The 27727-nt window shown below is 39.1% G+C and overlaps 1 protein-coding gene across 3 annotated transcripts in view; it reads left to right on the top strand.

Annotated features, from left to right (window-relative positions):
* Nucleotides 1-207: 207 nt before the first annotated feature.
* The window catches only part of kcnc2 (potassium voltage-gated channel, Shaw-related subfamily, member 2), a 52298-nt gene continuing 24778 nt past the window's right edge, over nt 208-27727 (top strand). For all 3 annotated transcript variants that reach the window (XM_087787974.1, XM_087787973.1, XM_087787975.1), the window contains exon 1: nt 208-977. In XM_087787974.1, the coding sequence (XP_087644100.1) occupies nt 423-977 (555 nt within the window). In that variant the 5' untranslated portion in view covers nt 208-422. The remainder of the gene's footprint in view (nt 978-27727) is intronic.

Genomic DNA, 27727 nt, shown 5'->3' with positions numbered 1-27727 from the left:
TAAATTGTCTTAATCTTGTAAAATTTGTGTTCAACGCGCATTAAACTTTGCCTCATTGAGAGCGAGCCTGAAACGAGCATGACACGTTTTAGAAACAAGGCCGACGCTGACGAGAGTCGTGCGTCTTGGAGAGGGCAGGGACGCGCAGCATCCGTTTACTCTCTGAGGAACCACAGACCGCTCACTCACTCTCTCTGGATGTGGAGTCCTCCACCTCTCACGCATCCTTCTCCACACACGCAATGGACGACTTTCTTCCTCACAACCACGGGCATATTTGATGATAAACCTCTCACGGAGATCCTCCGGCGCCGCTGATGGGCTCCGTCTGCGGGTGTGTGCGCGTCGGACTCGCCGCTTCCTCAGGACCGCACTCCCCGAACTCTCACCCGCTTCCATCGAGTCATGTCTGATACAGAGCGATGGGCAAGTTTGACGACAACGAGAGGATAATCCTCAACGTTGGGGGCACCAGGCACGAGACCTACAAGACCACCCTGAAGACGCTGCCGGGGACGCGACTGGCGCTGCTCGCCTCCGACTCCGACCTGGACTCGGTGCTGGACCAGCTGCAACAGGTCCCCGGCTTCATCGAGTACAACGCGCGGACCAACGAGTACTTCTTCGACCGCCACCCAGGGGTCTTCGCTTACGTGCTCAACTACTACCGTACCGGGAAGCTGCACTGCCCGGCAGATGTTTGCGGACCTCTGTTTGAGGAGGAACTCTCCTTCTGGGGCATCGATGAGACGGACGTGGAGCCTTGCTGCTGGATGACGTACCGCCAGCACCGGGACGCGGAGGAGGCTCTGGACGTCTTCGAGCTCAACGTCGACACTGGGGAGGACGACGACGAAATGGCCAAGCGGCTCGGGATCGAGGACGTGAGCGCGGACGGGAATGGGAGTCTGTGGAGGAAGTGGCAGCCAGTGATCTGGAATCTATTCGAGGACCCCTACTCTTCCCGGGCGGCGAGGGTAAGGACGCACCGCTGTTCTGGGACTCACCACTAGACACACTGAAACTTCCCCCTGACTCTGTAAAACTTGAATTTCATGCCATCATACACACAAAGATCCATCAATTCAAAGATCATAGCTACACACAAGAACCAAACAAACTCTGTTCCAGGCTGGATATTCAGTGTTTCTACAGTGTGTAGGCTGTTTATCTTAACCAGCATCCCACTGAACCTGGTGGTTTTATATGCTTACAGCTCCACAAGTGCACTCTCAAGAATCCTAGTCGACATTCATATCAACTGATCATTTATTTTAAGCAACTGGAAAGTCCTTCATTAAAAAGCATTGATGTTTTAGAGTTCCTTATATTTATTTTTGCATCACAAACCTTTGATGACCCATATTTGGCTGTTCTTGGACCATGCGTTATCGTTATTGCAAATATTTGTAGAGGTGAAGGTGATTTAATAAAAAGCTTTGTTGATACAAACACATCACATCACATGATTCCATGAGGTCAGCAATTCCCCTTCCAACACATCTGGACGCTGACTTACTGATGTCAAAGTTTTTCTCATGGTAGTCCAGGTATGGGCTATCAGGGTGCAAGACTGGATTTATATAGTGATCAATGATCATTCATACCGTTAAGTCTCCTCCACCAGTTCATCCAGTAGCTTCATATGTCGTCAGTTCATCACAAGCAGTGAGTCTAACCAGCATTTTTGATTGATTGCGATCTTTATTGACAACAGTTCAATGTTTGAACATACATAGACACACCTGCTGCCAAAGGGATGAAAACACAAGAAAGCCAAGGCTTATTTCCATTGTGGTCCTTTTGTGTGAGAGTGTGAGTGTGTGTGTCCGTGAGTGTCTGCAAGTGCATGTGTATAATGTCAAGTGGGGTAATATGTGGGTGTGCTTCCACACAGAAGTTGGGGTAGGGAGACAATTACAAAGTGCAATATCAATAAAAACAATGTTAAAATATAAAATAAATTACAATTACAAAGTGCAATATCAATATAATAACAGTCTTCACTATTGAAGACTGTTATTATATGTTGCTTGTTGCTTTAGCAAGCAGGGTGAGTTCTGAGATTGTAGGGTTAAGGAGGCGGATGGAAGAGGAGATCTGCGGACTGCAGTAATCAATGGCAAGTTTGTGGACAAGGACAGAGACAGTGAAGGAGAGGCAGTGTCGATCTGTGAGTTGGAACTTGGCAGAGCAGTTATAGGAGCAAGAACCTTTGAACTTTACACATTTATTCTTGATCAAGTTGAGATGTTGGAAGACATTTGTGGTGACAACTGAAAAACATACACATACTGATGAGTACAATAGAGGTCCAAGATCAATTTAAGAAAAACTTTACTTAAAGGGCAACTAATGTGTTGATTTAAGTGCCTCTTAAATTGATCTTGGACCTCTATTGTACTCATCAGTATTTGTCTGTTCGTACAAATCTCTCTTAATTTAAATATTTACGTTAGAAAATGCTTTGTTTTTAGTGTTTTCGTTTGAAACCTCTCAAGGGACATTTCAAGGGACTATTGTTGTATACGAGGGACTTACTGCATGTTGCAGAGGAAGATTTCAACATTTGAAACAACAAACATGTGTGGAGTCATGAGAGTTGGGTTTTCACGAGTTGCCCTCTAATGACAATTGTACAAACTAAGACCGACATTCCAACATCTGTGGCGGCACTTGGCTTCATTGAAACCCCAAAAGTATTTATACATTCAGTTTCCCAATCATGTTCATTGTTTGTTTAATCAGACATGGTTCATGCTGATATTTATTGGCTTCTCTGTTCTTGACATACTCTTGATGTATGCCGCACTACTCCAGTCACAACACAGTAACTTGCATTCATGGCGTTTGAGTGCGTGTGTGAGAGAGAACATTAATGAGTCTGGAGGAAAGTGTGTGTGTCTGAAGTAGACCCTTGGGGTCACTAATCCACCTCTGACAAGGCGCAAGGAGAGAGTAATGTGGAATTATCCTCAGTGGAAATGAAAGGTGAGATTCCTGCAATGGAAGATCCCTGACTTAACATCACCTTTAGCCTCAACAGGACAGAGTTTATACAAAGTGTTTTTTTTTAATAATGTTGGTGAAGAGGTAGACATAAATGTAAACCAGTAATGTCATTACTAGAAAGGTGTGTAGTGTTTTCTCTGTAACTCATTTTTTTCCAGAATACTGTGGTGTTCTGAGAGCATTCAAATATTTTATCTACTTTAAACAAGCCTTAATTTCATTACATTAGTTACATTGTTAGGAATACTAGAATTTGTGTGTTATTATTTTGTTATATGTTATTATGTTATGCTATCTGGAGGAGGAGTGAAGTCCATTATTGGGTGATAATAGGCTTTTCTCTCCTAAACCTCTTGCTTCCTGAGATTTAAGGCGGGGGAGAACTTTATAAAATTATAACTTCAAACATCGTGATGATGAGGAATTAAGTGCACTCAAAAGTGCAGCTGTGCTGCGTTAATGAAGTTGCTTGTGCCCGTGCCAGCGTTCAGTGGTAACAGTTGTGCTTCTGTGGACTCCCCCTGCTTTTCCTAGTCTTGTATCTTCCTTTTTTCTCTTAACTCTAGAACTTTGTTCATCTGCACGCACCATGTCTAAATGTATGTGATAGAAACTGTGACAAATCCCACCCATCTTTTCCTATTCTGTGTTTGCACCCTGTAGGTAAAAATGTGATCTATTTCCTATGTGTGTGTTTCTTGTGTGTTAATCTTTTGTGTTTATCCTTCTCATATCTTTGTAGTTGGCCCTTGCCGGATTGTGATGGTAACAAAAAAAATATAACACCCACCACCTATTTCATCTCTCATGTCTGCTCTATGAGGCAGTGGTTTAACTGCCTGCGGTCCCCCTAGCCAACAGCACTTCACACACACAACTCACCCTTACCCACGCACACACACCCCATCTTCCTCTGATCCCATCTGAGACTGCAGCTTGCTTTCTGCCACTTAAAAGGTTAAAACCCCAACCTGTCTGGGTGCCGCCTGCTGCACGCCTGAAGATACCAAAGCCAGGCTGCACGCTCAGCCTGCCTGTTGTCATGGAAACCTCATTGCTCATCACCACGGCCTGTTTTCATTGAAATCCGCCTGGTCTGTAAGACCTGCTCGACCCTGAACCCCTTTTCTAAAGAACCCTGAAGCTGAAGGCTAACTGGTCATGTGGCCTTGTTGCAATAAAGAAAAGGAACAGACCTACATATGCATGTCCCTCCAACGCCTTGTTAATGTCAAACACTTTACTTTGGTGTATCCCTTTTTCTGGTGAATCCACAGGTGAATGGAGGCCCACCACCTGGAAAAGCTGTTGAATGTCATTGCAAGGTAAAACTCAACAATCAAAGCTAGCTTTGTTTCTGGAGGGAAAAAGATGATCAAGTATACAAACAAAATATACGGCAGGTTATTCATATTGACCAGAACTAGGATACATTGTTATGATTGAGGGAGGTAAACCGTGAAGCATCTTGTCTCTTTATATCCAGGCACACTTTTTAGTGTTTTCTCAACATAAGCAGTCTATTATGCTCATGTAGATACATAAAGTGTTGGCATTATATGAGTGTTTCAACTTTTCCCAATTGTGTCTTTGTTTTTTCCCTTTGTTGGAGGCTCTTGGATTAGAGGTTATGTTACGTCACTTTGGAACCTCCAGATTATATGAAGCAACCATCTGAACTAAGAATGCAAAATGGGGGCAACTGACTTCTCTCCAGTAGAAATCAAACATGGGAAATAAAGGAGAGATGGCCAGCAGGTTGGAAATTACAAACAGTGTAGTAAGAATAGGGCAGTAGTGAGAGACACTGTATGGTAGACTGACAAGGGATAGAGAGGTCATGTTGGACAAATAATGTTAAAGATGGTGTAGATTTCATGGTTTTACCTTGGTATGTCTTGATGAAAGTAACCTCAAAGGTAGATTGACGTCTGACAAGTGAAGAACTTTGTCGAAGGCCAGCTAAAGCTTCTCCCTCTGGTTCTTGACTGTGTGTACAAAAAGCAGAGAGCAAATCCACATTGAGTAAGTTAAGGTCTCGATTACAGATGGTGGGTGCTGGAGAGCAAGTGAAGTTTAAGTGCGTGAGCTGACAGCACACTGGTGGGTATGTTTGTAGCTACTGCCAGTCACCTTAATTTGCCCTGCCAATTATCAATTTGTTAGACTGTCAGCCCAGCATAAATGATGATTGGCACCTTCCTTATCAGTATCAAGGTCGGTAAATCCTTGATTAGAATAGTGGTCACAATTGTACTTTCTCCACTGGGTAGAACTAAGGCTTCACAGTCAATATCTTTACTAAACAGCAGCAAATTTGTTGGATCCTCGGCCAATTATTGAATGTGCAGTCACTGTCAGCCTTCCCTGATGTCATCAGATGCCCTGGAACAAAGTGAAAACTCCCCTAAATTATTTTTAATGGCCTTCTACTCCTTTAACGTATAGTAACAAATTCGATCTTAAATTGACTTTAAATGACAAGAGGCGGGGATGTCCTGAAGTTAGACATCAAGTTGCTCCATTAAAGCAGACCTGTGACACCAGTTACTCCCTCTTAACCTATACCTGTTTCTTTTACTGTCAAGCCAATAAAAAAATATTTGGAAGGTGGAAATATCCATTAGGACCTTCCACCTACTGTTGGTCCTAAAATCTCCTGATCTGATGGTAAAGGGGTTTCACTGAAGATCACCAAAGTTATCCTAATCTTTACCAAGCTTTGATTAAACTCCGCATTTTGTCTTAAAGTCACAACATAATGTTGCCCCAACTCCTCCTCAGCAATCTTTCCACTATGTGGGATCCTAGTTTTAGGCTATTTCTCTGGTACCATCATCATCTCCTATGGAGTAGATATGATTTTTGTGGCCAACTTCATGTCCTAAAGCTTTTTGGTTCATGGAAGTTTGTCTCCTTGGTGAAGGTCTTGGTCCTTGGTGAGGTGGTTAACATTAGGTACAGTTGTTCTTCATTTGTGTTCTGCATGACATGCATATTATTATGAAAAAAGCATTTTGGTGCATGAAACAGGAAGTGCATGTATAATTGGCCTTGACAGCAGCACTCTTATTCTTATTGGTCCAATAACCAAAACAATGAATGACCGTCTTGTTAAGAAATGCATGCATGGTTAGATTTATGTTATTTCTCTAAATTGACTTCAGCTCAATTTGTTTGTCTGCAACTTATTTACTTCAACAGGTTTTGGCCTTAATGCAACACTGAGCATAGAACCTGAAGACATTGGAGCTAAAGGGTGATGGAATGTTTCTTTAAACAATCTTTTGACTCTGTCATACAGATAATGATATTATTATCTATCATGCTCCAAAAAGATGGAGCATGATAGATAATAATATCATTATCTGTATGACACTCATTAGTGGATAAGAAATGATAAGTCTGTGGTGTCCTTACAGGTTGGAGATGAGTTCAAGTATCTTGGGTCTGGTTCGCAAGTGAAAGAAGGATGCATGGAGCGTATGTATCTTCAGTCATGAGTCTGTCTTTTTGAGGAAAGATCTGAAATAAACAATTTATTTCCAGGTCAATCATCATTTCTATTCCCAGCTATAGTCAAAAGCAGGGCTGTGTTTGCACTCTGAGTGTCTGAGAAAGATATTCTTAAAAAGGTGCAACACAACAGTCAGAGTTATACATATGATTTGGTTGTTATTTTGTAACAGTGAGTGTGAGTTTTAACCTCAGAAGAAATTCTTATAACATCATTTTACTTTAAAAAAAACAATAAATTAATGACAGAAATTATGAATCAGCAGTTATCCAATAAACACACAATTTCTTCACCTTTATTTCCCGGATCGGCAATTCCCTAGTATTTCTTGACGTCAATTTAATGTTTTCTACCTAATTTTTGTGAGGCAGTGTGAGGACAGATAATTTACACTGCCTTGATCTTTTTTTAATGTCAAGGTTTAATTCAAGTGTCCACATCACTGGCTTAAAGTTATGATGGTTTAGTGGTCTGAGATGTTTTAGAAGAACTCCCAGAAGAACAGCAGTAAACACTTCCTGATCTAGTGGAGAGTCAGTGGAGCACTTAGGACAGCTTTCAATGCCATCATCCATTTACGGATATGACGGTGGTTCTGAATGTCCTTTCACTGCCCAAATCCTTCAGTTCAGCTATAACCGATCGGCTGTTCGTTTTTGGCAATATGTTGAATAATTAATGCACATCCATTCATTCTAACAGATTGAGTGCCTTACAAGGACAATGGATTTACTAAAAAATATCTTTTAGGCTGAACAATTTGTTCAAGCCCAACGCTTAAAAATTAAAGTTGAGATTAATAAGTCAGAGTCTAAAGCTCACATGTGTTACTAATGGATGAGTACAGCAACTGCTGCCAAAATGGTGCTGGTTGGTTCTGTTGTTAAAATATGTTCTAAGTTTATCAATTTAGGAGTTTGTTCTGAAGTAAAGTTCTACAAACAGAAACTTTGATTTTAGATGCTGGTGGTTTATATTTGCATTGCTATCAAACTGCTTATCCAATCACAAGACAACACAAATATGTAAATTCACTGTAACTGTTGCCTCTCTAATCACAGGACATGTTTATCTCAGTTTACTTAAGGCCCACTAGCTACCCTACACATTACTGTCTCGAGAACTGATCGGCTAGAGCGATCTTGATTTTGCTGGTTTACATGTGGGCCATAAATATGATTAGCTACATGCCGGTGACATCACTAACTAAACATGATTCGGAAAAAAACTCTACTACTCTCTATTGTATGTTACAGTGGAAACAGCTCAGCCAGGTGAATAATATGACCATTTACTTTTCTGATCATGTCGAGTCCAGCAGAGCACTGACGGATTGCTTTTTGGCCTGCATGCTGTTTGTAGAGAAACCAACTATGGAGGGAAACTAAAGTTAGCCTTCTGAAACTCTGTGATGGTTTAATACAATTATTGTATTCTTTGATTGTTGATGTTCAAACCAACCAAGTAAAAAACAAAAAAAAAACACAATTGTTTTCAATTTTCAGGAGGCAGCATTCTGCTACATTTATTAGGCTTGCTGACTGTCAGTTAAACATATCACTGGTTTCTTTCTTGTTTACATTTCAATAAATGTTATTATGTTCCGATATTTTGGTTTCTTCTTCTGCTCAGCTTTTGTCTCTGCTTGTGATGAACGACATTCACCTAAATCCTTACTTAGATGTGAGCTGCCTGGTATCCTGCAGAATCCAATATGTGGTTTGAGGACAGTGCAGGTTCAACATCCTCGCTAAACCCTCTAACAAACCACTAAATGTATCTTGCATTAGCCTGTCAAGCAGCTGTACTGTAAAAGGTCAGGTCTTATTTCGTAGCAGGTGCTACTGTACTTCACAAATATAATAATTTGTCATATACTGACCCTGCTAAGGCTTTATCGCCAAAAAAACTGAACTGAAGAAGAGGTGCTAATTAACTGGATGTTGCCATTCTCCTTTCCTCTGGTAACTTTGTCTAAAACTAATTGGACAGATAATCACCCTGGAGGATTGGAAGATGGCTTTTAGCTAAAGCCGCCCATCAGGCAAAACGTTTAAAAAGGCCAGACTTCTAAAGGGATTCCCTGTTAAATCCAACCCCCTGTTCTTAATTTTTCAGCAAATAAAATGTGGGAACATGACTTCAAAATCCAGAGAATTAGATTAGATTTTAAAATTCTGGTTCTTACTTTCAGAGCTATTCGTGGTCAGGCTCCTCATTATATCAGTGATCAGATCCAGCCTTACACCCCAGCTCGGGCTCTTAGGTCTGTGGATCAGAATCTACTGATAGTTCCTCGCACACGCTTCCGGACCAGAGGAGAGAAATCTTTCCAGGCTGTTGCTCCTAAGCTTTGGAACGATCTTCTTCTCTCTCTGTGTTTGATGGATCTACTGACTCCTTCAAGAAGCATCTTAAGACCTTTTCATTTGTGCAGGCTTTCTCTTATTTTCTTGGGGTTGCTGTGTTTGTCTTATTTTGGCCTTTGAAAGCATGTATTTTAACTGTGTATTGTTTTTGATTGTTAAAGCGCTTTGTGAACCTGGTCTGAGAAAGGCACTTTACAAATAATGACTTACATTAGATAACACCAATGTGAGGTACTGCCAGCCAGGCTTTGTGTGAGATCTTCCAGTAAACCACATGACTTCTTTTTCAATGTCAGTTTAATTTACATTTGTGATGTCAACAGACTGCAAACTTTCAGTGGCTCATGAAAATATTATATGTTAAAAACTCTCCCTGATTACCTGCATGACTTTGTGTTTTTGTGGTAGAGACTTGTAATTCTTGCCAGTGCTCCCTGAAAGAAGATGATGATTACAATGAGTGACTGTTGTGTCTCCATCAGACGAGATATTTGGTAAAAGCTACAATCATGTGGTCTCTACTTCTTTTTAAACATGAACTGTCCAGATTGTCATTTGAGCTTTTTTATGCACAGCACCACTTTTGCCTCCTCCAAGACGAAAAGTGTGTAAAAGTTGCGGTAACAGGATAGTAAACTTTATCTGGAATTTAATCTGGACTGGAGGATTTTCTTCTGTAACACTTGTGAATGTGCCTCTGAGGAGAAATACATTTGTAATGTCACATCAGTGCTTATGGACTGAGACAGTCTGTGCAGAACATGTTAAATAAAGAATATACCACTGATTTATTTTTAACTTCACTGTGACTCCTCGTTTGGGATTTAAAAAATAACTTTTTCAAATCTTAAATGGATGTGAGACACATGCACTCAGTGAACTAAATGTTGTTTTTATTTAACTAGATAGTTGACATTTACTCAACATTCCTCCCTATCAGTGTAGATATACTATAGACTTAGCTATGTTATCATTTTTCAGCTTCAGAGGAAGTATGGCATTAATTTCTTGTTGTTGGACTTGATTTGACGGACTACCCTGAAAGTTAACCGACCTCGCCCTGACAGTGAGGCGAGAGACTCTTTGTCTGTCTCTGCTTCCTTTAGTGGTTCACTGACACCGACCCGGCAGAACCAATCTTATTAGTAATTCTCCACTGGATTGGGGCTCCCTGGGACCAACACCACTCTCCTCACTCCTCCTCATCAAGCTTAAAGACGGAGGAGGTTCACGCCTGAGTGCATCCGCTTTTTCACCAGAAACCGCCTTACTGGCACAGAGATAGAGTCTGTTCGCTGCAGGGAGAGGAGAAAGTGAACACAAGAGAGACAATTCTGCCACAGATGTGTGTTTTGGACTCAAGTTAAGATGTTCAAGGTGGATGAACAGTGAACAGTGAAGACGAATGAAGAACATATGTCGTCTTTCTCGATTTCCATCTTTACTCATGTGATGGAAAAGAAGAAGCAATAGAAGAAAGATGTTGTTGATTATTTTACTTCTCAAGTGTCAGAATTGAATGTCAGCTGTTGCTAAGTGAGATGTACTGGACATCCCAGACATCATTGAAGCAACTATTCTTGAGCTTGTGTTGTTGAAAATATTTGGTGTTCACTCGAACTGGCAATGAGTAAGGAATCTAGAAATATAAAATGGGTGTTCACGTGAATGCAATATTTGCAAACATTCCGCAAAGCTTTAAACATAATTTCATTAAAGGTTGTTTTGAGCAGGAGTTTGAAACAGCTTATAAAATAGATAACTGGGATACTTAAAACACAGTTTCTCTTTATGTTAACTGGCTTCTTACGTTGGTTCTGTGACCCATTGTTTCAATATTAAAACATGTGTAAATATCTTATTAGAATATTTTTTTTGTCGTATTGCAGAGATGTTTTGTGTTTTCATTAACAGTTTTTTGTTTAATGAAAACCCAGTTAATGTTAACTCTTTGATTGTAGCCCAACATGGTTAACACAATGCAAACATCAGTTTCTTTTTCCAGATGAGTTTGGCTTATCATTCCTGCTCTTGAAAGCGAGCCCCCTCAATGTGAAGCTGGTATAAATAAATGCTTCAAGCCAGTGAGCCTTACAAATGTGCTCAGTGGTGGCTACCACAGTCATTTAAGGAAAAATTAATGTCCCCTGTTTTAAAATATGAAGGGCTGTCAGAGACGTTTCTTCCTCTGCAGGGTAGAAGATGCTTTGAAAAGATAGTAGAAGAGAAATCTGTAAATCTTTAATCAAACTCTTCTAGCTGCTCAAAATAGCAGAGCGTGCTTCAAACAAACCACAGTCAAGAAGACCATGCCGTGTCACCTCTACCTGTCTTTACCCTCCGTGCAAGAAGAACATTCCAGAATCTACAGAATTCGTTTTTATGCAAAGTTACCTAAAGTGGGTTTAGGGAGACCAGTAGTGGTTTGAGGTTTCTTGGTTGAACAACAAGATCCCGCATCAGGAAAAACTTTTATTGAAACTCAAGTCGTCGATGAACATCTTTATGTTTTGCACTGTTGGAATAATCCAGAATATTGGGTATTCATGATTCACAGACTAAAGTTAGGGGAGAACATAAAAACTCCACCAAGACATAACAATTGACAACTTCAGACAGCCAGTCTGATACTTCCTATTTCACCTTCTTGTTAACTCTTTTTCCTCATGCTATCGAAGAACAGGTTTGTGTCTTTGTTTGACACAATCCCCAACTGCCACCATGAAATCTCTGCTCTGACTTCATTAAAATAGAGCTGAGCCAAAAGATGAAGCTTTTCTTTACCAGTCCAGGTTCTTTCAGGTATGTCCAGCTGGGATACCAGGATACCTTGGAAAGACTATGTCTCCTGCTTATCTAGATTCCCAACTTCCAGGATCAGTAAAAAAAAAAAAAAGAAGTTTACACAGCAAACTAATGCTGGATTTCATCATCTTATCATGACAATTTTTTTAACACTACATATGTGATCACTGTTTGTTTGAGTCTTTCTCTCCGGTCAGCTCATACAGGCTGACAGCCTAAAATAACAAAACCACACTCTGGCGGTTGGTAAAAGTGAACAGCAAGGTCACTGGTGTGAGATTAAACAACCTCTGTGACCTGCATAAAGAAGGAACATTAAGAAAAGTCCATTCCAAGCAACCCACTCTGGTAACATTCTGTGCTACTGTCTTATGGCTCCAGATATGTGGAGCGACAGCCACAAGGCAGAATTAGCCGGTACGTTGGTTTGTTCACACAGCTATTGTCCTGACGAACAAGTCAGTGTTTGTGTCTGTCGATTAAATGTATTGTTTGTCCAGTACAAATCACTTTTGGTTATTGATTAATATGAGTTTGTTTAGTCTTATTGTTAGCACAGGTGCTAGGATAAAGATGATCAAAAAAATACTTTCCAGTCCTGTGACTTGAATCACACGGGTGTTATTAAACTAAAATCTCAGTTACTCTTTCAAACCTGTGAGATCCAGAAGCAGACTGTAAGTCAAGTTGAAATTAATAATTATTTTAAGAAAATATGGATTGTAATTTTTGTTTAGCAGCATAACAAAAAGCTTGTTTAGGAAAAGGATCCTGAAGAGAAATGAGCAGTGCCATTGGTGAATTACTTTATTCTGCAGCTAATGTACTTCAGTCTTTGTGTAAATATAATATAAGGAGCGTATTTCACTGTGTGTGTATGTCAGAGTACAAGCTAATTCACTCCCACACCGGCAATTTTGTCATTGAGTTACAATTCTTCACCAAAGACCGGATGAGAATAAACCCTGAGGCTTTTTCCTCTTTTTCATACTCTAAAATGAATCCCATCCGGCTGATGATGACACTTTAAAAGCCATTTGGTCGGTAAACGCTTTAATTTTAGCTCCATGACGCGCGACCATGTGTCACTGTTGCAGGTGATTCTGTTGATAGTTCCCAATGGATTGTTGTGTTACTCTGTGTTGTTCAGAGTAAACATAATTACAGGTATTCAGTTGTTAGGAACTGCAGCGTCCGTTTGTGTCTTAACTAAATGATAAATTACAGTTATGTTCAAGACATTATGCATAGATATATTTTATAAATGACCCTAGGTATAACATTTTACATTATACAAGTAAGATTACACCAGCAGAAAGTAAAAAATGAAATCTGCAAGGAAAAAAAAGTTATTTTATCTTTTTGTTACCATTGTTGTTGTTACTACAGTTTTAACTTCCAATTTTGGATGTTTTTTCCTCTGTATTTAGACCTTCTCCCTTGTCCTGAGTCATCAAATGGTTTCAAAGACTTATAAAGCATAATTAACTAGATTTAAAAATTGCTTACATTTATATAATATTTAATTGATATTATATTATAATGTAATATTTTATTGAGTATTGTTTTGATTGTTTAAGCGCTTTGTGACCCTGGTCTGGAAAAGCGCTATATAAATACAAATTACTTACTAATATGAGTCTAAAATATTACCAGAAAGTGAAGGTATTGTTTCTTTCTCTAGGAGATTTATTGCTTAACGTTCAGCTAATGTGAAAACCCAACTCTCTTGACCCACTCACATGTTTCAAATGTTGAACACTTCCTTTCCAAGATGTAGTAAGTATCACAAAATGACGATGCTTCGTTCTGAATTTGATACTTCATAAAGTTCCTCCCCCTCTGAAATCTCAGGCAAAGGAGAGGTAACGGATCCCATTATGATGTAATAAGCTCCACTTACTTATCCAAGTCCCTTGGAGGAAGAAACTTCCGGGATTGACGACGTGCGGTCACAAACATTGGTGCTTGACCAATCACAGAAGAGTGGGTGTGGTTGGTAAAACAAGATTTCACTCCAGAAAAAATAAGTGAAAGAAACTTTCAGTCGGCGGGGCTGACAAACATTTTCCCAGACCAATTTAAGAGAAATTTAAATCAAGGCAATTTTTGCCCTTGAAGTTAAAGTACTTCCTATATTTTCTGCTGCTTATCGGAGGCTGTGCTTAGAAACCAAGGTGTCAATGAGCATGTTCTAGTTCTAACACTGGGCCTTCACCTAGTTTCTCCGAAAGCTGAAAAGATGCCTGAGTCGCCTTAACTGACTTCACTTGACGTAGAAAAGCACGTTCTACCGGCAATCTGAGCTTCTCACCCTATACATGACTGTTTGTATGAGATATTGACGTTGAAATGATGAAATTATGAATTTGAGGATAGGAAAGATGAAGATGATTGTCAGGAAATCAATTATTTGTTCTCAACTGAGAGTCTTGGCCCTCTCCTGATGAATCATTGAAGAAAGTGGTTGAGATTTACTGCTTATTTTCCATTGACAGATTAAAGTTTTCAAACTGGAGTGAGTTGAAATGTGAGGTTAGCTTGGAGATTAAAAAGCCGTTTAGCAAACACAGGGTCTGCCTTTTCTTCTAACAGGAAGCATCCGCAGCAGTTTAAGATACATCTCATGCCAGGAGGGGTTTCTGCCTGGCACACACCGACAACACGTCTGCTGTGATTCCCACTGTCACGCGGCACAGTTTCCTGCCTCCGAGATGTACATGTCCTTGGTTAAGCATCAGGCGTAGCGCTGAGAGTCTGCCCTTTTCGTACTCGAGCAAAGCCAAACTCTTAAAATGGCTCCTGGTGCCTGCAGCTGCTTAGTTGCCTTGGAGAACATGAGAACTAATTCCTGATGAATTCAGGTTAACCACCACACTTCTGCAAGTAATCAGGTGAAACATCCAAATATGTCAACATCTGAAATATATAATTTTCTGATAGTGAACTCACAACTGGCTTTACCTTTTATTGCATTGATGTGTTTGAACCAGGAGTTAGGTTAGGTTAGGTAGAACTTTAGAAATTGTTTTTTTTTCAAAGCCAAATTCAGCAATTGTCCATAAAACATAATCAAAATAAAATAAGAACAAGAACAAAGAGAAATAAATAAAAATAAAGAGAAAGAACAAGATGATACAATTTAAGTCTAAAGATAAAGAACATAGAGTTAAAGAGCTTTTCAGCGTAACGTAAGATGACGTTTAATTTTTTTATTTATTACTTTTTCTACTGTCTTTTGCGTTCTTCAGTTGTGTGTGTCTGGCTTTAGGGTAGGTGGTGCTGATGTTTTTATTGGATTTAGTGGGCTCCGTCTTTTTTTTAATATCCCTCTTTTTTAACGTAATCAGAGCGAATGATTGGTGGTTAGTGCCAAGATGGTTGTTGGTTCACTCGCATTAGCCTACCTAAACTAGCAAGGTTTCAACCAAAAAGCTATCTCTATGAAACAATGGCTAAAACAAACCATTTTATTTTAATTGCCAATTACAATATCGTTTTTTCTAGACGTGATGTTGTAGGCCCATTCTACACCTGCTTATTTAGTGACCATTGTCGATTCATAAGTGCTTATATATGCTTATTACAGTAGATTGGCATTCATCACCATATATATGTTCTCACAATCAGATCTGAGTTTCAAGAATCGGGAGTAGGTTTTTATCTGCACATAAATGTACCCACATTTCATCAATGAGACCCATGGTGATTAGAGTGGAATACTTGAAAGTATTAACTTTTCTTTTGGTGCCACTATAATTCCTTGCTGTTGATGTTTTACTATTTTCCCACACTACCATTTCAAGTGAGTTCTTATCAATAAATCTAAATATCTCTGGATTGGAGCTACAAGTGAACTCCAATGGTCGTGTGGCTAACAGAATGAAACGAAGACGACACTTGCTTGACTGTTTTACAATAATTGAACTGCATAAGATCGTAATGATATCATTAGCACAGATATGTTTTTGTCAGAATGATGTCATTTGTCATCCAAAGGTGCACCTTGTTATTCAGAACATATCCAATGTCAATTCAATCTGGGGTTGGTTCTATAAAGCACCTCCTAAAATAAACTTCAGACTCTTGGCTGGTTTATGGTCCTGCCAAAAAGATTAAAGTGTGAGGAGGAAGAAGGAGACAGGAGACAAACAAAAAGAAAAAAAGAGCAAAGTCACTGCACTTTTTATCTGATGACCTCAGATATCAAGTGCAGATGTATTTTAGGTAAATGGCTCGACTTTGGGAGGGTCACACTTTGAGGCTCAGCAATAGAGAGACTCATGTGTCACTTAGGCAAGACCTGAAGGTCGGCTGGGTAATTAATAAAAACAATTCTAATTTAAGATCGCGTCAAATAGTCATGTTCTAGCTTTACATCAGTTTATGATTGTATTCGCAGAAACTGTCACAGCTCAAGTTCTTACCTAAGTTATGGATACCTGTCAATTCTAGTCAGATAATTAAATAATTTATGGCTGTGGATATCTTTCTCTGTGTTTTCAAGGGAAGTTCAAGATGTTTGCGCACAGATCAGTTTACTAGGAATAGTTATTCACTAACTGCACCAACAACTTGTTTTTTTAAATTCAATTCAATTCAATTCAATTCAATTTTATTTAAAGTGTCTTATCATAACAAAGTTATCTCAAGACACTATACAGTTGAAATAAGACTATAGTTGATTAAGGAAAAATAGATCCCAGCAATTCAACAAAGAGCAAGAAACAAAACACTGTACAGTGAGCTGTACAGTGAGCTATGGCGAGGAAAAACTTCCTTTTAGAAGGCAGAAACCTCGAGCGGAACCAGACTCATGTACAACGTGTTTTTTTTAGGCCCTTCATATGTGAGATTAAAACTATTAATGACAAATTATGTGTGACATTGTGACCAGTGTGATGTGAAGTAAATAGTGTATATGCTGTAGATGAATTGTGTTTTGGTCTGAGTCAATGTTAGAAAAGAGTGTCTTGATAGAAATGAGAATCTTCCTTAGGTGTAGAATTTCAAGTATCCTGGGGTCTTGTTCATAAGTGAGGTAAAGATAGACTGTTAAATGGAAAGATGGATAGATGCAGCGTCATCATACATGCACGCTCTATCATCTCTGGGTTTCCGTCTCACAACGTGTCAAGGTGTTCACTTCCGAGTGAAATATCATTCCACTTTTTATGCAGCAGCCGTTTATTGCAGTGAAAACAACCGGTTTCCCTCATACTCCATTCTCGCTTGCACATGGCAATTATTCTATTCACTCTCCGGAATGATCCATGACTCTCCTTCCATTATAAGTCACTTAAACAGCGAGCCCGAGGAGGCGGCAGCGGTTGTGTACACATACACAAACACACAGCGAGTCACATTAATAGTGTAAGTGGATTTCTAAGAATGTCAATGATAGGAGGACGTTGTCGCTCATTCAATTCCGGCTGCAATTCGGAGTTGCTCTGCGATCAACACGCTGCTGAACCTGATTGTCCTTTAGTGAGGTAAACTATCAACCAGTGTGATGACTGCTACAAAAAGGATTGTGTTAGTACAGAATTGACTGTGTGGCCACAACAGTAGTCATGATGAAGGACATCAAGGCTTCGCACACCTTTTTTACACACTATTTTCTATTTCTAAGTTGTGATGTTAAGTGTGGACCAATAAGCAGACGTTATGCAATAGTTTGCATTTTGATTGTTTTTGCTTATAGTGAAGGGATAAAAAATATCGGAATCACAGGTTGTTAAATGTAGCAGTTTGAATAACAAACATATTTTGCTGATTTTAGTAAACCGATTTGTGATCTTTTGCATTTTATTCATCTTTTGTTTGATCTTTAGCTCCACGCAAGCTGTAGGTGCTCCGCCTTGTCACCATGTGTGGCCCCGGCTCTCCACGCTCCCTATCCCCTCCCAATCACATGATGCCTGTGTTGTGATCCTTGGGGAGACAAGCGGATTCGCTCATAAAAAACAGACCAGAGAAGTCTGTGTTTGTTACATTTGACAGGTCCCTCAAATTGTTTCTGTAAAACCATCAGCAGAGGAACAGGGGTAAAATATTGTGGATATGTAAAAGTGACTAATTTGGACTGTGGTGAGGGAGGATAGTGGAGAGTGTGATGGTGATGGTCAGAAGTTCTTGTATACTTTTTCTCTGCTTGTTCAACACTCAGAGTGCTTTCACACACACAATCACACACTGATGGGAGTAGGCTGTAACGCAGTTCACAAGCTTACCATCAGGAGCAATAGGGGTTAGGTGACTTGCTCAGGACCACAACAACACACACTGAGTTGATCCTAAAACTTCTTACCCACTAGCCAACCACTCTACTGTCCAAGTTATGTTCAACGGGTTCAAGTGTTAATCTTTAAAATCAACAAAACGTACCCTTGATTATCAATACTAAAGCAACGTGTATTAAAACCTGTTCGGAATAGTTTTCAACTTAATACTGTGCCAATCAATCATGGTGGTCAATGGTTGTGCCTCGTAGTTGTGTCACAGTTGAGTGAAAGTTTTATTCCCCCTCCTTCAATCATCACTCTACCATACTGCCAACAGTACCAGGAACTGTAATAAGCAAATACATCCACCAGGAGGTCACCTAAGTGAGCACTACAATGCACCCAATTGCAACCATGCTTTTGAATTTGCTTTTTGGGTCAAACTCAATCACACAAGAGGCCCAAATATTGTGTCAGTCAAGGTCAAGGGCCAGACTGCTTGTAACAGGAAGTATGAGTCTGATTTTGACATCATCTTTTCATTCTTGGAGGCTCAATCTATCTTAATTATCTTTGTTTGTAGCCCAATACTTCCCTCAGAGTTCTTACATTCGCTCATTACATTACTCTTGTTGTAAGTTTACATGGATAACCCCTTTTACTTATCTTAAACTCAAACACTCATATTTATAAATTACCATATCAACATAATCACGATTCTACTTTGATTTTGAGACAACCATTAAGTGGACCATAAAAAATGACTCGGTGGACCAGATTTTGAGTTTGACTCATGTAATTAGTACAGTAGAAGAATAGATGGGAGTAGTTTCCTCGCAGAGAGATTATGGACTATCTTCAGGGCAAAATGTAACATTAAGATTGAGGTTAAATTGTTGTGATAAAACAAGGCTCCTAGTGGTTATGGTTAACATCATATTGTTGTACATTTTATGGTTTTACAATTCAGAGAAAGATTTATATTCATTTGACATTTTTAAAGGAATGTCATGTGTGTTTGACCAAGTCGCAGATAAAAAAGCGGAGACCTGTAAACCTGTCACACCCTGATCAGAGTGTGCACAAATCCAGTAGCCACCTGTTCTCTCTCTCATCCCTGTCATCTCCATGAAGTTGGACAATTCGCTTGCGAGAACAAACTGATTGCCTGTAAGAACTTTATTTGACACTAAAATGATTCAAGTCATTATCTGACATCACCTGACTGCACAAGTTGGCTGGAAGCAACCAATTTTTGTGAGGGCCAGAAAAATGATTCTAAAGCAAAAGACAAACTGTACACGGGTTGTGGATTTAAGTCCTTCACCAACTTCTGATTTAATCTGGATATCTGAAGTAAATGCTTCATCAGTTTACACACTCCTCATGTTTGGATCACCTGAATGCACCAAAATGAGGAAATTCAACTTTTCTTTTAGAATTAGATAATTGTAACAAAACCCTTCTTTCCTCTCCTCAGTCTGTCTGTAGCCAGTTCGATTTTTTCTATTTCCAGAGTGTTTATATTTGATCCCTAGAAGAGAACAGAAAAAGAACCTGAGTCACTGTCAACCTTTGCCAAGTCCTAAGTGCAAATAAAGAATAGAAGTTCCGTTCCTGGAATCTCCATCCGTATATACTGATTAAACTGGCTCTAGGAACGCCAGGCTCATGTTCCCAAAGGTTTTTGCTGACATCAAATAAATAGAAATAAGCAACACATACTTATTTGACACTGGAGTAAATCAAAATATCTATTAAATATTATGAAAGCATGGAGATCAACAGACAGATCAGTCTCAGCAACAACTTCATCTGCAATAACAACAGGACGACCAAGACATAAATGGATCAAAGGATCAAAATGATGGTCACACCATGGTCAAAAGAAAAACTCTAATGATCACATGACACAGATTGAGTCAACATAACACAGCAATAATAAATAAACACAATCACATTAAACATAAATAGAATATTCAGGTGGAGTGAAATGGAAATATATGAAAAGGGGGAAGAAATAATAATGTTACCTCTCTGTAAATCATACATATCATCACATCTTGTTGATTAGACTTGAACATTGTTTGATATCAGTTAAAAATAGTTTGAGAACATTTACAAATGTTTGATTGGAGTTGAAAATAGTTTAATATCAGTAAAAATAGTTTGATTATATTTAACTCTTTCATAACAGTTGGACATTGTTTATTTAGAGTTGGAGAATGCAAAGATTGCATGTGTAAGATAAAACAAAACAAAGATTGTGTGTGATTCCACACATATGGGTCAGGTTAGAGATCTAAATTGTTGCTTGTCTTGATTCTCTCTAATGCAAACATTGTTTCTGTTTCATTCATTCTTTATGCCTCATAGTAAGCTGATAATTATCAGAGAAAACACAAGATAGCAGAGAGAAAGACACACATTGGAATTAATTACAGCTTGCCTTAGGTGGCTCTTACTAATGGCTAGCTGAGTAAAACTGGTATGGGTCATCTGAACAGATATGATGATTTAGAGGACAAAGGTGTTCTTGGCCATCTTTGCATTCCTGTCTCTCTGGTCACTTTAATCATTGATAAAAAATGTTTTCAAAGTAAATGATCATAATATATATATATTTTCGATAACACAACATTTCTGACAACAGCTGCCCATACTGCAGTTTCCAGGTTCTCTGTCCCACTCTGTCCAGGATATTATTAGATCAGCCTTTCCTCTCAACATCATTCTTCAGAGGGATGATCAAGCTGCTTGACTGTATGTGCTGCTGCTGGCATCCGCTCACAGACTGTTTGCCTAATAAGAAGGAGTCTGCAATGCCAAAAGGATGAATATTTGCACAGTTAACTGGTGAATCATTGCTATTAGAGCTTATTTGGTGAAATGACACGTCTCCTTTTGCATCTGCTTTATACAAATCATTCTATCGGGTCTGTAAGCTGAGCATGTGCAGCACTCAACTTATATTGAACTCTATTTCTGGCTAGATTTGGATATATTCCCTCTCAACCAGCCATCATCGTCATTATTCTTCCTTTGTTGTCTTATCTGCCTGAAATAATCCCTCACTGCCAGGAGACGATGCGACACCTTTGCTGGCATTTTGAGCTGAACAAGATGAGGCTCCTCATGTCGCATAGATACTGTTTGAATGTTGCTCCCCAAGAGATCACCGAGCTAAATACTGTATTCAACACTTATTTCCTTTCTTGAGGGATAGATTGTAGTTTATTGAAATACTGCTAAAATGTGTATTTTTTAAAGTTGTACAGGAATAATAAGTTATTCATATTTCTTAAAATATTTTATGATTTCTCCTTTTCCTCCACTGGTAGTCAATATGAATGCAGCTCATATTATATTCATATTTGAAGGATTCTCATGTGGCAAATGTTACTTGAGAAAATAACAAGAAGCATCAACTTTTAAGAACTTTATGTTACAGTTTTCATCAACTTGTTAATTATGAAATTAATTATAAAATAAAGGTGGACATTTAAACGGTGCAATACTTTTCCTAATGATTTGCTTTTGGACTGTGAAATATTGCCTCAAATATAAAAAAAAAAAATAATACATGGCAATCTAAATATTCATTTGAAAGTAATGAGAAGTAAAAAAGAGGAAATTTGTATGTAATACCAGAATTTTTTTTATAGAAAGAATATTTATTATATTATAATATATATAGTAAAAGGTGGTGTCAGAGGTGAAAATTCACACACTTGAGTTTGATGTCATACCAACACAGGTTTACCAGGACATTTATGTTTGCACGTGTCTGTATGTGCGTGTGTGTATGAACATCCTGCTCTGCCACTGCAAGTCCACTTGTCTTTGTTTTGCTGTCCAGGTCACAAATGAGGATTTTGTTCTGTGGTTCCCTAAAGGTTGCTATAAAAAACAAGGATTGAAAGGAGTGGTTCAGAAAGGGCTGCGGGGGAGGAGCAAGGGGGACGATGGGTGAGGTGTTTTTCAACTGATGGTGCAGTGAAGTCAAGCGACGACTGCTCCTCCACTCCAACAATGCCTAGAAGGATCACAGACTAATTATCAAAGCACTGCTCTTAGCCAAAACTATGTTGTGTTGTAGGATAAGCAATCAGATGACGCGTGTCAGTTGTGTAAATGTTTGTGTACAAATTGTAAGTGTTGACCAACACGAGCGGCTCAACACTCACCAACCCTAACTGACACAAGGTTTACTGACTTTTAGCTGATGCTAGCTTCAACACCATTGACCATCAGGCCATCTAACACAGCTGGCATCATTCCAGTGCAAGCTAGGGAACTGGCCTCACTCACAGTCCCCAAAATTCTAAATGAGGCTCAGCCCTGAAAATCAATCCTCCCTCGACTGGGTTTGTGATCTCCAAATTTTCCACTGCCACAAGGTCATTGCCATCAGTCGGAGACAGAGAAGAGAGAGTGTGTTTGTGTGTGTGTGCGGGGGTGTGTGTCTGAGAGAGAAAGTTTGTTTATAAATAAACTTTTATTTTATTTGTATTTTCTAAAAACTGTACACCAACAACAAGAATATTCATTGACTAACGAAAATGAAAAGAGTTAATCTGACTGTCTAAATTAAAAAAAAAGCATAGTACTTTGGCTATCACAAATGACAAATATAAACAAACAATAAGTCATTATTATTATTATTGTTTTAAAACCCCCAAACATACATCATGTGGAGAACCGAACACAATTTTATATTATTACCCATCATAATCAAACCTAAATCTTTCATGAAAAATTATAATAAAAATGTCATCTCTATAATCAACAGGCGTCTATGAGGGCCCACCGCAGGGAAAACATAAAATCTAGTGACACTGTCACTAAATATCTGTATTAGAATAAAAGGTCTTGATGGGCCGAGCAAATTAATTTCCTGCTCGACCTTTCATCTGATTTAAAGTCCAGATCAGCTGCTTGCCTCAGTTGCAGTACGTTCTTCTTTTATTAATGTATATTAGTATTCGTGGTCTAAGGTTTTGGTCTGATTCCTACTCGATCTCAATCTGGTGCATTTGTCATAGTTGGAACTTTGATATTAATGGGATATGCTTCATGTATAATTAAAGCCATTTTTGTTTCTACAATAAGATTGTTCTAAATAGATGTGGAAGATGACGGCTTCCCAATCTTCCCTGTATTATTTAACAAGGAATTGAGGGCCACGATGGAGGGCGAGAATGTGAGCTTCAGCATTTATTATCTATCTATTATCATGTCCTGGTCTCTGCCTCTCCATTTTCTCCTGAATCCTATGTTATCTTGTTTCCTGCTTCTTTGTTATTCTCCATTAGCATCAGCAGAGCTTTGTCTAGTACTGACATGTCGGTTGATCTTACAGGGCTTTTAAATCTAATCTGCAGACAGGAAAGTAATTTTCGCACTAATGGCAGATTTTATCACAGAGAGGCTCATCGTGCGTTACATGGGCATGCAAGCGTTGTCAAAGGATCAATCTGTCAAATCTTCAGGAAGGTGTTTAGTGATCTACAGTATATGTAAACTATACTTCTGAAGGAGAGGTTTATCCAGGTGATGCGCACAGGTGTAGGCCTGTGATTACTGATCCAGATAAACATGTATACACATGTATAGATGTGAAAATCTTGACTATGTCCAGAACAGATCCCATCTTTTCACTTGTGGCTTATCTTGCCGGAGAAGCTTCATCTTTCTCCTGCTGACTTCACTTCACTTCTTCCCCTCATTACGTTGCATGAGAAGAAAAAAAGAAGTACATATATGTCCCTCAGTGTCCTGCTGTTAGCTATTTTCTATTTTAAATTCATTACTTTTAAAAGTACAAGTAAAAATAACTTCAGCCATCATTTCAGTTAAAAACAACAAGCAAAAAACAAAACACAAGTGGATTGTGGGTGTCTTCGCCTGGGCTAAACAGTAATTCATTCTGAAAGGAATGGCATTTTACACATAAAAAAAAACAGTGAAGATGTTTTTAGAGAACTTTATCCAGATGATGGCTAGGAAGTTTAAAAATTCAGTTGTCAAATTAACAAAATATTGACTACAATCCCATATTGCTAAAACAGAGCATTTTTGTTGGTTTTTAAATTTGTTGTCCAACAGAACAATCATAGCAACAGACCCAGGCCCCAACCAGAACTATGAAGATATGAATGTTTTTTGTGTTGTTCCTTGTGATTTGCTGGAATGACCATACATTTCTTTATCAGATAAAAGCACGGATGGTGAGACATTGTGGATTAAAAAGGAAAAAGACTACTGAGCCTAGGGGGGTTGGTAAGAAGATATTTATTTAGCTCCATGCAGGTAAGAGAGAATAATTCTACTTGTTGAGATTTAATAAATCATATCCTACTTTGATCTGTCACAGTTCACCAGCCAGTGATTGTTTTTGACTCAAAAAAAGTGAAACCAAACAGCTACATTGTCAATCAAACTAAATGTATTTAAAGTTCTAAATACAACACCTCACAAGTCCTCAAGCTACGCCATGACACTGTGACTTGACTGATCTGACAGGACGAGAATATACATCAGCTATTAATAACTCCTCCGGTGATTCTAAAATAGTCATTGTGGCAGCAACAGGGTTCAGACTTTCATCTCTGCTACCGAATAAACAAGTTGAAAGACAAACTGCCGCCTGCAGGAGCAGACGTGGAATGGTGTGACAGATTAGCAGAAGTCTTGAGAATAGGCCAAACTAAGTTGTTGTTGACACTGATTGTGGTTGCTAAAAGTAGACTCACTTTAATGCTATCTTTATTTATCTCATGCGTGTCGGAGGTTGAAAACCTGCAGAGCTGTGAAGGACTGACAATCAAATCTCACGTGAAGAGCCTGAAGACACCTCAACAGATTATCTTTTGAGCAATTGTAAGCGGAATATTTCCTTATGACACTTGAAACAAGGTGTGTCTGATTTCAACAATGGTGTTTCACATTTTGCACCCAGCCACTCACTACTCGGTAGTCTGGATGCCAGGCCAGGATATATATACTGTGTTGACCTTGATTTGCATGAACAAAAAGACCTGTGTTCCCTGAGTGTGTCTGTGGGAGCCCGAGGGCAAGGGTGAGAGAGAAGACCAACTATGGCTACATCAAAAATGAATAATATTATTTATATAATAATAACATTGTCGTCTCTTTATCTCTATATAGTGAAGTAGCTCAACTGCGAATCTATAACTAATGACAGAGCTTGTAAATACTCACCCAGAGAGCCCTTGAGTGACACAGTTTTTAGCCACACCAACTGAAAGCCAAAATACATTATAGGTATATAAGCTGCAATTGCCTATAGACTGCGGTTGTGTAGCAAGGGTTGTTTTATCCTGAACAGTTCCTGTAACACAGATGGTTCATATTCCTATCAGAAAGGTTATTCATCACTACCTTAAGAGTTTGCCGAAGCACTAAAACCCCAAAAGCTTTTTCATTCTTTTGTCAGAATGACTTTGTCAAACACCTTCCCAGTATCTCTTGTGATGGTTGTCGCTGGCTGAATCAGTTCTGCTGTCTCACAACTGATCAGTTTCAATTTCATTATGTGTCAAATCATTTTTATCAGTTAACTCAAGACACTTTACAGTTTAAATAACACCATATAAAACAAGAGAATAACATGTCCCAGACAATCACAATAAGTAACTGTTGTAACTGTAAACTTATAAGAGGAGAACTTTTAAGAGGCAGAAACCTTGCGCAGAACAAGGCTCAGTGTGGACGGCCTCCTGATGTGACCATCTGGGAAGGTACAGAGAGATGGGGGATGGAGAGGGTAATGAAGAGCATGCTCTGGATGTTTTGTGAAAGGAGGTGGACCACTGTGGCTCCGGTGGTAATGGAAGGGAGAGGAAGAAGACGAGTTAGAATTGTAAAGGTGTTGGAACACAAAGCATTGGTGCCAGGCTTACATCTATAACCTTAGATGCCTTGCTGGTGAGATGTTGAGGGAATATTCCGGAAGGAGAATGCAGGTTTCTCGGCTGGCCTGGCAACGCTTCTGGGTCGAATTGGCTAAAGAAGCCAGGGAGAGAAATGTCTCAACAACCTCCTCACAACCACTCATCATTTTTTTGGTGTAGCTTACAAACAGTAAATCATCCCTTGGTAAAATTGTACATATTGAAAATATACCAGTGTACAATAATTTCAATATTCTATATAACTGTGCAAACTAAAGCATTTCCAGCCCAAAATGTTCACCAATGTCTGTACGTGAACAAGTTTACAATACAAAGAAAGGATTTTTTTAGTAGTCATCAAAAAGTTCTCACTTGGAGCCCCTTGTCAGTTGCGTGTTTACCCAGCCAAAGCTATGCAATAAAGAACAACTCTGTGGGGAAACTAATGTAAAAAAAAACTTCTCCCGACTAACTCACATGTTTCAAACGTTGAAGTCTTCCTCTCCAAGAAGCAATAAGTCTCTCATCATTTTTAAAGTTATTACTTTATTAAGTTATCCTACTTCTGAAATATCAGATTCAATGTCCTTAAAAAATATGCGTTTTCAGTGGGCGAGGCTTAAGCCCGTTTTCTAATGTAAATGTTTGAATTAATAAAATCAATCAAGAGACATGTTAATTAATAATTTATGTAAACTTGTAATGTGGTGCATCTGTATTAGTGAATAACTTTATCCTGACATCAATACTGAATCTCAAGCTACTATAACCTGCCTCTGTGCATCCTAAAGGACCTTGAAGTGGGTCAACAGTTATCACTGGCTGGACAACATAATGGCGTGCTGCTCTACTGGCCCTTGGGTGGCCCGTGGGTATTCATCTTGCTGTGCGTAATAGCCACGTTGGACCTGCAATTTCCTTTTGCCTAGAGTCATGAAAACTGGTTAAGGACATGCTGGTTCTGTCGTCTATCAGCAAAACCACACCGCTGTACACAAGCTGGGGTGTGGAGAGTTTTGTCACCATTTATTGACTTGTGGTTCACAGCCCACTTCACTACCAGGCTCACGTTCACATGGACAGTCATTCATCAGAGACATACACATTGTTAAAGCAATCGTATCTACATTATGGTACATAAACATTTGGAGCACGTTCTTGCAGTGTCTTAGGGAATCTGCTTGGAAACTTGGACTGTCGGAATACATCAACATTTAGCTCAGGGCCATCAGTCCATGCAGCAGATCTTTTTTTTGTCTTTTGTCCCAGCTCCTGAGCTGCCACTTACAGGGTTCTCATCACCATAGCAACGGTGTTATCTTTTTTTTTTTTTACCTCATCTATGACCATGAAGACATTGACGACTGCAGTACAAGTGAGAGAAGAGAGATTTAACATGATTCATTTCAGTTTTAACCCGCTCTTTACTTTCATTGTGTCCAAACTTGAGAAAGTCACCTCACCGGGGTGATCCCGCAGCAGTAGCATCCTAGCATGTACACGTGAGAAAAGTTTTCTTCCAAATATGCAGATGTTTTTTTTTTTTTTAACTATGATCCCATAATTGATTTTCTTTAGCACCTGTCAATACAGTAGCACACTAGAAATGTGTTGGAGTTATTTTAAGCTAAGAGGCCAATTTGTTGACTTTATCTCACTGCCCTGAGGACTGCCTCAGCTACGTCAACTATCATTGGTAATCTGCCTTTAAAACATTTGGCGCATTTAATCTCTAAAACAATAAAATGATCCCTCAGAGCTTTGAGGTGAAAAATATATACGCCCCTGTAGACTCTAAAAATCCATCAGGTTTAAATATCAACAGTGATCATTTGCCAATGCCTAAATCCAGACAATAGAGGTGGACTTTTTGGGTTAGGACAC

Source organism: Callionymus lyra, chromosome 3, assembly GCF_982586985.1.
Source record: "Callionymus lyra chromosome 3, fCalLyr1.hap1.1, whole genome shotgun sequence".
NCBI classification, from domain to species: Eukaryota; Metazoa; Chordata; class Actinopteri; order Syngnathiformes; family Callionymidae; genus Callionymus; species Callionymus lyra.
This window is presented reverse-complemented; position numbering and strand designations above follow the sequence as displayed.